Here is a 15,806-nt window from a genome sequence, read left to right on the forward strand (position 1 = left end):
TACTTCTGCTGTCATGAGAAGCATCTGAGGGTTAGGCACACACCATTTTACATGATTGATGCCAAGAAACACAGAATACAACAACTTGTGCCTAATCTAACTATTGCTTGGACTCTTCACAAGACGTTTATCTTGCATAGAGAGTTCACAGTATAAATTAATGTGACATACACACATAGTACGTATAATATATAATATCAAAATTATGAGTGCTGGCAAGGAACACCAATTTAAAAACCTTACAAAAGCCCAACACACCAAAAAAATCCTCTACACCAGTTGCAGGTAGCAGCTGAGTAACAGCTACACTCTTTTATCCAGATGAGAAACTCAGCAAAATAACTCAGTGCCTAGAGCTGATTAACACATTCTATACAAGAGATTTGCAAGCTCTTGCTTCCAGCAAAGCCAGTTTTTCACTCTAGTTCTTCAGGTTTTTTGACATTGAACATTTACATATTTGATCAAGAATCTTTATATCTCTATTTTGTGCTGAAGATGTTTTTTGCCTCTGTCATGATCTTAAGTTGTTCTTGAACTTAAGATTTCAGCATGCCTTTGATTTCAGCAGTGTATATTAGATATATTTTCCTTTAAGACTATATTTCTGATGATAGCCTCAAATAAAGGCTAGTTCACAATATGCTGCTATTAAGTTTTGTACCATTGTCTTTGCAGCTTTCAAATTAGTGAAAACATTAAAAAAAACAAAAAAAACAAACCTGTAAATATAACCAGCTCTTCCAAAAAAGATCATATAAAATAATTGCTAATCTTTTCTTGTGTGACTCTGAAAGCCATGGTATAAAATCTGAAGGGACATAGAAGAATGGCAGAAAATGAAAAAAAAAAACCCTCCTTAACTTTAACCCCTAATCCTGGAAGGATTCAGAAATAAACCCAAACCAAACTGAAGTACACAACTCAAATGCTAGTTAAGAAACAAAGTCAAACCCTGGGGTTCTGAATGTCAGTGAGCCCACAAAGCAAAGTTGTTTGCTGAATACAATGCATGTGTGCCCAAACAATCTCCTACTTACACCTGCTCATACCCCCTAAGCTCTCACAGTCCTCTTCCAAATGGCTCCTGCTATTTTTGTAAGCAATAATTAGATTTCCCACCATCTGTTTTTCATGGTTAAAACAACTTCGTTCTTAGGGCTTCTGAACTGGTTTTCTAATATCACAATTATACCAGAAGCCTCTTCACCTGCTTCTGTTTTCAAATATTTCTGCAGTGTTTCAGGTGATGACTCACCAGCCCTTTAATTCTTGCATTACAATTTCTCCAGTTATTCTGGGAATACCTTATCTGATTAATTTACAATAAAATATTCTCTTTTTTTTTGACCAAAGCCCTTATTACAGTATCAAAATGCATGATCTTGTACTTCATGCTATTGATTTTCATTTCTTTTATTCTGCTTCCTCAGGATCACTCAGTGATGACAACCCGATTCTCCTCTCATCTGGCAAACTATCTAACCCTGCGTTAGACATGCTCATTGGTGCAATATCACAATTTTTTTTTAACCATGTTCCTTTTAAGACAGTATTTTGTTTCTTGTCATTTTTATTCTAATGAATATTCTCCCATTGTACATAATATCAAGTGCTTTACTAAAGTGAACAGAGATTTTATGGGATTGAAAAAAATAAATTAAAAGCTACCAATAAATTCATTTTTATTTCATGCTACTCTCATTAACCTCTCTCTGTGTTGGATTATTCTTTCCCTTATAAATCTTCATATCGATAAAGTCAGATAAAGAGACATGAAATTGCTCAAATCATTATTTTTTGGATTCTTAAATAATCTGTAGTAGCAAAAACATTACTATAGCCACAGCAAAACTTGATAAAAAAATGTACTTACTAAACTTCTAGTTTCATCTCAATTATCTCAGGATGCAGAATATGAAACTGGTATTTACAGTATGAAAATACAGTACTCTGAATTTTTTTCTTCCGAAAAATTTCTATGAAGAATTTTCACTCCCATCTCTCCCATCCCCAGATCATTATTCTTGCTTAAAAAGAAAACAATATTTAATCTAGCTTTGAAACCATACCTGTTTAATCTTAAATAGCAGAAATAATTCCCCAAAGTGAAGCAATACTTGCATGTTCTCTCATTTTTATTGCTGCAAACCTTTTGCTACTTTTTGCATCAGTCAATATTTCAGACATCATGCCCACACTCTATGACAATTTGCTTGGACGTTGCCATCTCCTAATCATGATTTTCATCCTCTTGTCTACCAGTATTTTGCTTCCCTTGTGCTATTATGGCCCCCTTATTCCAAGAGAGTGACAGTGACAAACTGACCTCCAGCCTGATACAAAAAATTATACCATATTATTTAAAAATATTCTGGAAACTTACTATTAGTTTTGCCATGTGAAAATCACACTGGACTGACTGAGTTTACTGAATAATTCTCCAAAATTGTCATCATATTATAAATGCGGCATTGAAAAGAAAACTTAAATGACAAAACATAAAAAAAACCCTCACCCATATTTTCAGGTGGATTTAGAGCAACTAACAAAGAAATATTGCAGAGGAAAAGTATTGAGTGTTTCTGTAAACACCAGCAAAGGTCTGAAATATCCATTAAAAGTAGCAAAAGATCTACTTGGATATATTCACTGTCACATGGCACTGAAAATATAAAAATTATACTTTTTTTCTCCAAAAATAATGACTTCCCTTGTCTCTACAGCCACTTTCTGGCTTTCTTGCCTTTTCTCTCCCCTTTCTTTTTGTGTGTGTGTGCCTAAGGTGCATACAACACTCTTTTTGAGATTTTTTTTTTTTCCCAAAGCTCTGACAATGCCACTGGCTCTTTAGCACTCAGACTTCCCCTTCTGTAGCCAGAGTAGATGTTAGTTTCACACATGAAAAAAACACCTAAGCAGGATTTTAGTCTCCTGTTTTTAATTCAAATACGAGCATGCCAGTGTAGTATAACTGGTAAACAATGTGGAAGCATTTGTGTACCCAGTTCACCAGTAGTATTAGGCTCAGATCTTACAGCAACTATGCCCTATACTACCTCCACAAGAACCCTGGCCTGCTGGACTTGTTACAAACTTCAAAAGCCTCCTGGGAGAAATCCACTCTGACACCACATCTTTTTTTTTAATGGTCAGTTTAAGCTCAACAAGTCTTAATATGGGAAACAGCTGAAAACAGAAACACCTGAATGACAATTCACTGATTGTCAGCTATTCATCCCTGAGCTGCTACTGAAAGAAAGAAGCAGCTGCTAAGGCAAGCAGGGAAAAATGGCCAAGCAACAGGATGTGGCACCAGCCCTCAGCACAGGGACCAAGGTCCCCCAGCGTTACACAGCACACAGTCATCTGGTACAGTGGTGGACCATGATCTGTCAAGAGACAAAACCATCTTATAACAGAAGAAATTAAATTCAGAGGAGGGAGCACAAAGAAGACCCTTGCATCAGTGGCAGCTTCCCTTGCTGAGGAATTTTTGAGCCTCACCACCTGCTTCCTCGGGGACCACAAAGTGCTCAGCTGACTGCAGTGTGTTGTATACTTGCAGATAATTTAGGGTAAGATTGTTAATAACTAACTGTTTTGAATATGCAGTGAGAGTGGTTAATAATGATTCCAAATGTTCTATTAGCATGGAATGGCAATGAATATCAGTCCAGTAGAGTTAAAAATAAAAGTTTAAAAGTGGCCACATTTATCAATCTTCTATCCAATACTGTCACTCTAAAATCAAACTCCCTGAGGTATAGAGGTAGCAAGATACACAAGTCTACATGTACATCTAAATGCAACTTCAGCACCTTCCTACTCATTAAAATTAAGCTTTCTCACCTTTAAAGGTCCATACAACTGCACAATGCATTCAGCTTTTTTAATTGCCTTTTCCACCATTTTAAGGTACTTCTTGCAATCGATTTCTGCGTAACCCAGTCAATATTTTTGTATTTCAGCAGATATCCACATTTTTTCCCTACAGAGTATATAACCCCGATGGCCTGAAAACAAGAGCCTGTGAATTTGTGACCCAAATCAAAACCCAAGAAATGCATAGAATAAATATATTATTTAATAGTACTGAGAAACTTATCATCACCTTAGAAATTCTCTAATAAGAAAAACAACTTTTCCTTATGATGTATAGAATTCTTACGACATATATATTACTATTTTTCTCTCATGCTGCCCTAATGTCTTTAAGTTTTATAGGTGGAGGTGCCCTATTTTTCATTGATATAGTTTAAACTTCACATTTTCAATTTGGCTTCTAGCTTTTTTAATTGTGAAGTGAAATTAATTGTCTATTAAAAAAAAAAAAGAAGTTTCAAAAAAGAGAAAATGGATATGTTACTTGTAAAGCTGTGACGAGTTAATGTCTTTTGGAGAAAGGAAAATCTGCAGCTTTACAGTGTTAGTACAATATGAAAGACTCAATACACTGTTACCTGTAAGGTCTGACTAAATTAGAGTCAATCAAGTAAAACTGCAGCCTGCATAAATGCAATATAAAACTTCATAATACCATAAAATAAGAATTAGTAAATTGTACTGAATTACCAAAATATTTCTTGTGTGAAATACTAACAGAAAAGCAGGGAAGTAATTATGTTTAAAAGAAAGGACAGCTTTAATTATAGAAATCTTCAGGAACTGTCATATCTGTAAGCTCATTAGCTGCAATGAAAGTTCCTCCTGCTGATCTAAGAGCACTTAAAAAACAGGATTTGTTACACTTCAAAGTAAAAAGGTATCTTTAATTCATGTACTGTAACAGTGAATTAAATCTACTTCTAGTATTACAGAAGTAAAAACTAAAACTTTAGCATACAATGGAAAGAAACCAAAACCACAAATTAAATACCTTAAATACCCTGAAGCAAACTTCAATTGCACAGGTCATATGTCCCTTACTGTTTGCCTCTCAAAATTAGATTTTAAAAAATATTTTTCCTGCAACAATTATTTACATACTGTAAATATTTACTAATTTATAAAATACATTAACTTGGTGCAGTCACTTGACACTGCCCTTGAAGTCTTACAAGCCATTTTAACACTGTATGATCACTGGACAATGTTTAATGAAATTAAAGAAGCATGAATGTTTCTTCTGGAAAGTATAAAAAGTAAACGAGTTGCTGAACATTGTAATGTTCTAATGTTCACCATTTTGAATAAGAAATAACTTGAAAGAGAAGTTTTAAGAATGAGCAAGCATAAGCCAAAAAAATCCAAGGCATGCTACAAATGGGCTGGCTGATACAATGACAGTCATGCCAAGGAAGAATTCTACAAAAAAGCATCCTTTAAGACACTTGTTTTGAGAAACCTGGGGAAGACTCAACAATTACTCAAAGATGATCAAGTCAAAACTAACAACTGCACAGTATAGTTCCATTTTTATGTAAAAATATATGTGCAGCTTCAAGTTTTCTGTTAATATTGTTCAAATGGCATTTACACATCTTTCTACCACAATAATTTTGATTTATAATTTAAAGAACAGCTGCAAATAATTCTTTTATGCCAGATAAAAATGTGAAAATATTGTATCTGAAGACCTGAATATGCAGACAGGTAATAAAACCAGCTCAATAAAAAACAGCTTGCAACAAAGGTATAGGAGAATAGAATATTCTTATCCAACTTCATTGATTTATTATTGGAAAATATTTTTAAGAATTGCTTCAGAAAACAAAGTTCAGTAAAACCATGAAGGGAATTAAATTCTGCCACCTGTATAAGGCCCTAACCTTTGCAGAACAAAAGCTGCAGAAGAGGATTTAAAAACAATTACTGGAACAAAATGCTACCTCTATGGTTCAGGGGGAAATTGAACAATATATTAATATGACAGAAAAGCAGAAAAGAGCAATGTTGTCTCTTCACCCAACGACTTTGAGGAACAAAGCAGCATATGTGTGAATAGAACCTTTCTATTGGATGCCAGGAAAAACTAAGGCTGACTTCCTCCCTTCTGGGCCATCAGCAGCCTGTAACCCTTAGACATAACATTTGGATCCATTGGTTTTCCAAATTTACTGGAAGTGTAAATTGCCTCCCAGGAATGCAAATCAGGATGGATTATTTCTACTAAACCCTCAATTACAATATCTTAGAATGGAGAAAATTCTCTAAGCCCTCAGTACCAAAGCTCTGTTCTACCACAAATTGTTGGGGTTTTTTTTCTGGAATACAGATATCTGACTATAGAAAAGATTTTTGATTACTTCCCCTCTATCACTGCTCCTAGCACCCATAATGATGGCTTGTAATATCTGCTATGATTTTCCAGCTCTCTTGGTCAACTTGTTAGACTTCATCAGCATATCAGTAATACATGAGACCATTACAGTGGATGTGACTGAACAGATTCACAGACTTTCTTTATAACTGACCTTCTGCTAAGCTCAAGCAAAAATAGCCATTTCATTAAAAATTTAATGTACAAAAGTTGGTGCATATTAAATCAACTTGCTTCATAAAAATGTACTTTTGCAAAAGTACTAAAAGGTTTATAAAAACTCCATGAGTTACAGTTTTTTGTGATCTGCTCAGTTTTCCAAAATTCCAGTGCAGCAGGAGTCTTTGAAAAACAGAATGGAGTTTTGCAGGGAGGGAAACTAATATAAACAAACACACTGATACCCTACTCTGTTAAAGATATCCTAAGCTTTTGTCTTCTTCACACAGGAAAAGTGAAATGCAAAATGCATCTCAGAATACGCTGTAGTAAATTCAATATATGAACTTGAAAACATGATCATTGATTTCCATCCTACCTCATACTGAGTGAGATCAAAGACTGCTAGTTATTACCAGATGCCTAGAACAGAACAAAAAGCTTGGGCTAACTGATAATTTTACTGGCTACTCTTTGAATGGCCAGTGATCTAGATCTCAGAAATTTTCCAGAAAACAGTCAGCAGTGTCATATAAGACAACTGTCTACACTGAAAATACCACCTTCTATTAAGGATAAAAATAAACTCAACCACAATAACATATTAGTGATTTAAAAAAAAAATCAGTGACCAGTTAACACTGAAAATAATGCCAAACACACCAAATTAATATACAGCAGAAACTGTTTCTATTACCAGAACAAACAGCTAGGTGAAGAGCTTGAAGCATTTGACAGTTATTTAAAAATAATTGAAATTTTTCAGGGTTATATTACACCAAGTAAAACTGGAAATTTTAAGAAGCAGAAAGTGAACTCTATGTAAGTGACCACTATCTCAAGTCCTCTATCAGAGGCAGCTTTTGCAAAATTGTAATTTGTGGCAGGGGGACTGACTGAGGTATGAGAGTGACACTCTACAAAACATTATAGATAAACTTTGATATTTTCCAAACTGACATAAACTATTTTTAACTGAGCCCATCCAATCACTTTTTCCTGCCAGAGAATGACAGTGTTAAGGTAACATCAATTTCTACCCATATGCTTTGCCTGTTTAAATTACTTAAACTTATAAAACGTGGAAAAGGAACTTTTAATTAAGAAGTTAATTTCAAAAAACTCAGCTGGTGCTTATACAGATTCTATATTGCATGATGAAACTACACATTTTTACAGACTTCCAATGCTACTGTTGCATGAAAAAGATACATGTAGGGAAGATACAACTGTTCCATGTTTAGAAAAAAATAAAATAAAATAAAATAAAGCGACGCCAGGACAGCCTTTCTAAATGTCTGAATTAGAAGACGGTGAGTGATACTCTTACTGTATAAAAGATCAAAGATTGGAATTAAGATCTGGTAACAGAAAAGAACTTTTAAAAGAAATCCAGTATGGAAAATGGTTCTAGAAAATATGTTAGAGGAACTGTAATGAGAAGTCCTGTAGTAAGTGTTAGAGGACCAAACAATTCAAGACCATTCGCAGCAGCTTAAACTACTGATCTGAGATATTGATTATTAATATCTATTTTTTCAATATTGTTAGTAAAAAAAAAAGCATCATCTTATACACAAGACATTGAAATGTGTCAAAATCAAAACTTTTAGTTAGTTACACAAACCTTTACTAGCTTTATCCAAATGCTGAAAATCCTCAACAAAGTTCAGGACATCCTGATAGCTTTCTTCACACACTTCTGCAAGAAAATGAAGCAATGTTGTTTTCTGGTCTGCTGACTTTGTGTCCTTCAGCTGGGAAGGGGGAAAAAAAGAAATGGAAAAACACTGAGAAAAATTTTGTCTCTGGCATTTTAATAATTGATATATATTAGTAATTATTCATCTGAGAAAGGAAAGAGGAAACTATTAGAGTAGTAAATTTTTTTAAAGACAGTAATGGGCTGTTTAATTTCCCCCCTTGCTAAAAATCCCTAGAAAGATTGGACTAAGTATTTTTTCATTTCACGCAATTTTTGTGTTCATATTCAAAAACAATATACATATTTCTTTTTAAAATGTACTTAATTCAACAATACGGGGATATTTACAAAACTGTGAATAAGCACATGAAAGTACAAAAAAGAAAAATCAAAGTTAAATCAACAAAATCTAACTATACATAATGCATGTATCCACTGATGACATGATTTCCTTCTTTATGTATAAAATTAATTCTAACGTAAAAATATTTATGTAGTGGAAGCTACAGAAGCTCAACACACACAAGTTCCTGTTATCAATTCTCAATACAGTAAATAAGAGCTCATAAGGTGTTATTGTTTAAAAATTCTGACTTAAAGAATTCTTAAATGTAAAGCTTTCTTTCCAGACTCTTTATACATATAAAATTATTTTCAAGCCTGGCCAATTTAAATCTTGCAGCTATTTGAGTAAAAACACTAACAATTGACAACTGACAAACTTCTGTTGCAGTCTTTCAAATGAGATGTTCTTTCAAATCAAAGACATTTTTATAAATAGAAAATGGCATCACATATGAAAGTGTTAATTCACTACTTAAGAACTATTTCTGCATAAAAAAAAATATTATGAAAAGTATAGAAGCATGTATGCACAAAGTAAACAGGAGTATAAAAAGGGCTGCCACAATTACACAAAGATTTGTCCATCTGAATATCATGGCACCAAGTCCTTAACACAGTATTGATTTTTCATAATTAACTATAATAAGTCTGTTTATTTCCAAAGATCAAAATGCTACTGTGCTGAGATATACTCTCCCAGAGCATGCATGTTTTCCTCCAGAAAAGTGGATTAGTAACACAGCTTTCCAAATAAACAGGAAATGGAACACATATATATCAAAACCCAAAAATATATTCTAGGAACCTTACTGTATGCAATGTTATAAAATATGTTACTTCTATTGTATTGGGAATCTCACTGAAAGATGTCTCAATAACACCACAAAAAACTTCTACAATGTGACACTGTGGTGCATGTGATACCTAACAATAGTTAGCTATAAATACAAACCTGTGTTATAAACATGCATATAATTTAATACATCATTAATTAATGAATGATTGAGTATTAGCATATCAATATTGTATCTCCTGAGACTACTCATGGCTGTTCTCTTTTGCAGAAGAATTAATACAGTCATTCATTCCATACTTTCATTATCTATACACATCAATTCCTTCTCCTATTTCTAGTACTCCATGGTTATCTTCAAAATCTTCATATTCTAGATCTTAATAAATTATTTCTCCAAGATAAATTCTGACTTTTGATCCTGCTCTTATTCTTTTCATAATATATTTTTGTCTTGTGCATTAAAAATACAGAGAATATAACCAGACATAGGACAGATTCTTGTCAAATCATACTTAAGTAAATGCATCTAAAGAATAAAGAACCTTTAGTATCTTCCTTCTGAATATGTTCCTCAGCAAGTTGTCTTTTTAACTCAATCACTTCAACTAAAATGTATTAACTTCAGGTGGATGACTCATGCTTAATCCTTACTTTAGACTAGGGAAAGAATATAGGTTATTCTTTATGAATATTTATGTCATAGGTATTACATTCAACACTCAGTGAAAGAATTCTTCTGAAATATGGCAGAATAAAGATGATCAGTTTCATGAATGTAAAAGTTAACAAATTGTGTTTTCTCTTGTGCAAAAAGATAAAGAAACAGAAAGACAAAGAGTACATACAAAGTTTCAAATAATTCCTTCCTTGTAAGAACTACATGTGCACTCTGAAGATTATTCAGCAATTTCCCAGGGAGCATAGGAAAAAAACAACAACACTAAATATGGGAAAGGTAACTAGCATTAGAATGGATTATAAATTAACACCAGAAAAGTATAGACATTTTCTTGTATATACCTTATACAAAAGTTGAAAGAGTGAAAATTTAAGAAAAAGCAGAAGAAGCAAGAAACTGATGAAACTGAGCAACATAAGCGAATCACATAAGGAGTAAATTCATGTCCAAAAGAAAACATAACTGTATTAAAACATACTAAAATGTAATAGATGCCTTAGAAGTGCTCAGACCTGTTAAAATTACAAAACTACTATGATCACAGTGATTGGATCCTTACACAACCTTATTTAGTTTGGGTTTTTTATTATTCCCTCAGAATAAAATCACTTAAAAGTGATTAAATGCAAGCCAGTTTTAAGATGACTGTTCATGGATCAACTGTACTTTTCAAACTATCAACTAATGCAAATAATAAGGAAAAAAATAGTAAGCAAATAATTAACTGCAGGAAAAGCATCAAAACTATTTATGCAGTATATGGACATTTCAAAACTCACTTTACATAGGGAGCTGAGATTATATCCAAAGGTCTGTGCATTCCGAGAACCTGCATTCATGTAGTTTCCCATTAACAATACTAGTTCCAGTAGCTTGCTAAAGCTTTTACTCTTTTTTATCTCTTCACAGGCAGCACTGACAGCCATGATGTCAGGTTTGATGTTGTTCACCTGCTCTTCAAACTGAAGCTTAAAAAGAATAGCACTGAGCCGTGGCCGTAGTCTCTTCACGTTGCTCATCTGATTGAAAAGAAAAATAGAAGATTTCCTTTAAAATTCATGGTACACTTTGGCACTGTACAAATGCATACGCTCTGAAATGATTTATTGGTGTGACAGGCTTGAAGAAGCAATATATCTGCTATAACTGATAGCAAATAAATGAATGAATGAGAGACACTTGGGTAAGCAACTGAAATCCCATCTTGTGGTTAATATGAACTGCCCCCATCCTTTCCAAATAACTAGTATGTGTAAGCAATAAAAGATAAAGTGTCATCATATATCACATCTGTCAACTCATATACCAAATCCCATAAAACTAATCCAAGTTTATGACCCAGTAGTTGCAAAGGAATGGAAGTAGTTCACAAATTTTGTATAACTCTGGATGTACCAAAACAAGACAAATCTCATTTTCTGGTGCGAATATTTGAAAGCTGACGTCAATAAGAGCCTATGATAAACTTGCAGGAAAATAACAGTTTTGAAAAAATCTTTGAAATACTCAATATAGTATACACTAATATATACCAATATTCATACCCCCTACACTCCTGTATACTAACCTAATACAGTTCATTAGCTGCAGCTGAATGCTTCCAGGAAAACAGCTTCTGTTGATCACATACAAAAGACTTGGCTTTTTCTATGGCTTACTGATTATGTATTTTCAACAGAAATTTTGACCTTCTTATATACTAGGTCACCGAATTCTCACTCCAAAAAGACTTTGCACATGTTTACTACATCCACACAAGGAACACTAAAACATTATTCAATTAGCTGCTTATCTTCTTTTTCCCTATCCCTGTTTTCTCATCAATTTAATGAATTCCGTAAGATCTCCTTCCTCGTGCTTGTCTTCTTTCTCAAGGCAAGGTTCAAGACAATAATTTCTTTACGATTCTCAAAATCCTAAACTAAGTTTTTACTTTTTTTTTCTTAATAAAGAACACGTTGTTTCCAGCTATCAGTACTTCTCGATGCAAGAAAGAAGCAATAATATTGGCACTTCTCCTACAAAGCAGTAGGCTTCATACAATGGCCTTAAATTTTTGCCTCTAAATTGGACACATCCCCCTCCAAACCACAGTGATACCTAAGGGTTTTACAGACTATTTCTCAACACAGATCTAGCCTACCAATGTGAAAATTCCTCTGACAGTGCAGCATTCATAAGTCATATGGCACTGATTACCCCCAGAGACTCAGTGTAAAGGATAATGGTGACACTCCATCCATTTTCAGTGTAAAGTGAAACTGAAGGCTGTCTCGTCCAAAAGGTTTGATATAGAGGCAGAAGAGGATGGAATTTACAATCTATTTTATTGGTTTTACTGTGACAGTAGAAGAAAATAAAATCAGGTACATTTAACATTTTATGTCACTAGGCCATTTCAGAAATGCCTGCATAGCTATGCAGCCACATGATGATGTCTCATTGAAGTAAACACACCATTTAGATTTTAGTTCAGGTAAAAAATCATGATGTAAAATAGGAAATAATTTCCACTAACCGTACTTTGGTTTTCACATAGAGCACATCACATAATCAGGATGTCTTTCAGATTAAACTAGGTTGAAAATCAACTGTTGTACTTTAGTCGACTGACTGCCTCCAGCCTGGTCATCAAGTAAAACACTTAAAATGTACACTTTGAACATTATTAGCTCAGTACCAACTGTAGGCAGATATTCTGTTCTTATACTACATGAAATAGCATCCACCAAGTGTGGTAAAATTCTTTCTTAAGAATGGATAAATAAGGATAATGGCACTTGAATTTGAACAGGGCATTTCACAGCAAAATAGAAACAGAAATACCTGAATTCCACATGAAATTAAGACAGTACTCTAACAACTTTAAGAATAACTACATAAAAGAACGTTAAGGTAGTAGACAGAAGCAAGTGTCATAAATTCATTCTACAAGTTCTGTCAGGAAGAATCACTATTAACTCCTTTTCCTCAATTATCTTACTAAATTTGTATATGTACTACTACTACTCAGCATCTTGAGAACATGTTTTTAGTTATAAGTTTTGTCCTAAAGTTAGCCAGAAAAAAATTGGGACTAGACTAGGAAAAAAAAACCCACAACATTCCACTGAAATTATCCAGATTTTTAGTATTTAATACCATACTCAGGGTGCAATAGAGATGACCATTGATATTAAACCACAGAAACTACAAAAATTCACTGTAAGTTGCATTGATTTTAAATGATATTGAATTCAAGATACTACTGAATTACCAGAAGACCTATCATTTGTTGATGCTTGGCTTTTCAGACAGGCAGATCCTTGAAACTGAAATATTCACGTACTTTAGATCACAGAGATGCATGTTGTTGGTATTATTTCTTTACTTGTTTGCTAAGTCAAAAATTGAGAAGAGTTCCCTTAGTAACATATGGCTTTTTTTGTGACACGTAGTTCAGTTATATTTAAACTGTAAAATCCATACACCCTACTACAAGAGGTGCTAAGAATCTAAGTGTTGCAATGCTGACCATCTTATGTTAACATCCCTTATTTTTTTTAATCAGAGTATAAGGATATAAGTTTACGTCAGTTTTGATAGCGGAATTCTGAAAACAAACAATCCAAATAACTAAAACAGGAAGTTGAATTAGAAACCTATACATGTCAGAGAACTCAGTGCACAGGTAATGAATTGTACTACTTTTTAAGTAATAGTCCACAAAAAGAGTTTCACTACAAGCAAGTCCAAATGGGAACTGACTTATGAGTAGAGATACCTAGTAGCAGCTCTCACAGATCTCACATCCAACAGCAAAGACAGGTCCTCCTCTCAAATACAGCATAAATCACAAGGCAACTACAAGAATGTGCAATCTGATATATGTGTACTCTCACTACCTTTTTCTGATGATGTCAAGTAAAGGAAAGCATCTCAGAAGTTCCACTGACACTACATTTTGATCACTGAAGGGGTTTCATTCCTGTCACAAGCTCATAGAAAAAAACACTGCAAGCACTTCAGTTTCATGCATTCTTTAAAAGGAGTACCAGTGCTGAGGCTGTCAGACCACCTGAAAATGTTCTCATCCGAAAAGTAAAATAACAGTTACAGCCAAGCTGACTAGAGAGAGCAAACTGGAACACCATTCCCTGTGGATAATGTATGGCTTTCACCTCTGCAGCATCAGTGAACTCCTAAGAGTGCAGAGGTAAAAATGACACTTATCTTTAAACCCAGGCACTTGAAAAACAGGAAAAAAAAATCAGACAGGGAAGGACTGATACCTTAACAGGTATTTTATCACGTTTAAAGAAGATAAAAGAACATCCTGCTCAGTTTGAAAAGGACAGCCAACATGCTTAAATCTTAGTGAAAACAAGCAGCATTCTGGAAAGATCAAACATTATTTCACACTATGGAAAGTCAATTCGCTATGAAAATCAGTATTTTTGTTGAAATGTTTTATGTATAGTGGAAATAGTACCTCTTTCTTCACCTTTGACATACTCTTTTCCCTCAAGGAATACTAATAAAGTCAAGAACTGCCAACGCAAAATTAAAATTACTTAAGAGAAATCGAGTACACATATAAACATTTATATATATATATATATGTATACATACCCACATATTTATATGTATGTATACATGCAAACAATTGAACTAATGACTTTTCAGCCTTATTAGCAATGATGGAGAGCATGTCCTGTTATTCTGCTTCTCCAGCCTGAATTATAATCAGCGTGAACCACTAAGTAAGTTTCTTGCAAATCAAATATTTTCCTAAAGGACATTCAGAGCAGAATAGAAGGCAGTGTACTGTAAGTGACACAGGGACAACACCTATCAATTACCTCCTAGCTGCACACAGGCAGCCTTCTTTGTCTTGTGGATGACAGCGCACTGATTCACAGTGCAGAAAATCCCTGGTAATGTTTTGGATTGCATTATGTTCAACAAAGATGGCCCAGCAAGGTCAGTGAGCACATCTCAGAATTGCCAATGGGGGCTACAACACAGCTGTCAAAATAAGCTGAGCTTACCATCTTCAGGCTGAAATTCACAGGAAGGTAAGTTCTGTGAAAAGAAAGCAGCCCGTTTCTTTTGTCTTATCCAAAAATACAATTAGATGTACTGATCAGTACGAAATGCAGACCGCTTTTGTTTCTCCAAGTTGAAACCAGACAATATTTTCCTAAAAACTAAACTTCCAAGAAGGAGAGGGTCCAAATTTCCAAAATTCTTCTATTTTTAGCTGGCCTAACAGATGTCTGAAAGGCTATTTTCATTAAAAGACACATATGGAGCAGATGCTATCAGACTGAAAAGGTTGCCTCATGGGAAACCAAGTCAAGAGCTTAATATAGGTAAAAATCCTCTGTAAAACCTCTAATTCATACAGGTAGTAAGAATAAATAAAGTAACACCAGAAGTCAAGGGTAGATGTCATTGAGGAATTTAAAAGCAAATATTATAGCATCAAACCAAATGGAGAAAAGTTTCTGAAACTGTATTCCAGATCGAAAAATCTGGTAAGCCTGACTTTAAAATAAATGCCTCATTTTCTGTCTGGCTATTACTAGGAATCCACCTCCTAATGAAAAGTCTGCTATAAGGAATATCCCAAAACAGAGGTCATGAAGACACATGATCAAGGTCTGGATGAGAATGTCTCAAAATCATGACAGCAAGTTTAGTACTTCCCATCAGGTTGAACCATCATAACAATTCCCACATAATAGTGGAATTTGATGTTACATAGCTTGCAGATGATTTTGATGTCTTTGATGTGACAGACAAGACCCACTTCAAAAAAAGGTCAGGCCTCCAACCATTTGCATCATCTTCTCTACTGACCCAACAAGGTGTGTCC

The 15,806-nt window shown here is 34.1% G+C and overlaps 1 protein-coding gene across 3 annotated transcripts in view; it reads right to left on the reverse strand.

Moving 5' to 3' along the window:
* DIAPH3 (diaphanous related formin 3) overlaps nt 1–15,806 on the reverse strand; it is a 203,317-nt gene that overhangs the window by 87,901 nt on the left and 99,610 nt on the right. For all 3 annotated transcript variants that reach the window (XM_059466391.1, XM_059466390.1, XM_059466392.1), the window contains 2 exons: nt 10,726–10,965; nt 8,049–8,178 (listed from right to left, as the gene is read on the reverse strand). In XM_059466391.1, coding sequence (XP_059322374.1) covers nt 8,049–8,178; nt 10,726–10,965 — 370 coding nt within the window. The remainder of the gene's footprint in view (nt 1–8,048; nt 8,179–10,725; nt 10,966–15,806) is intronic.

This window comes from Ammospiza nelsoni, chromosome 2, assembly GCF_027579445.1.
Source record: "Ammospiza nelsoni isolate bAmmNel1 chromosome 2, bAmmNel1.pri, whole genome shotgun sequence".
In the NCBI taxonomy this organism is placed as follows: Eukaryota; Metazoa; Chordata; class Aves; order Passeriformes; family Passerellidae; genus Ammospiza; species Ammospiza nelsoni.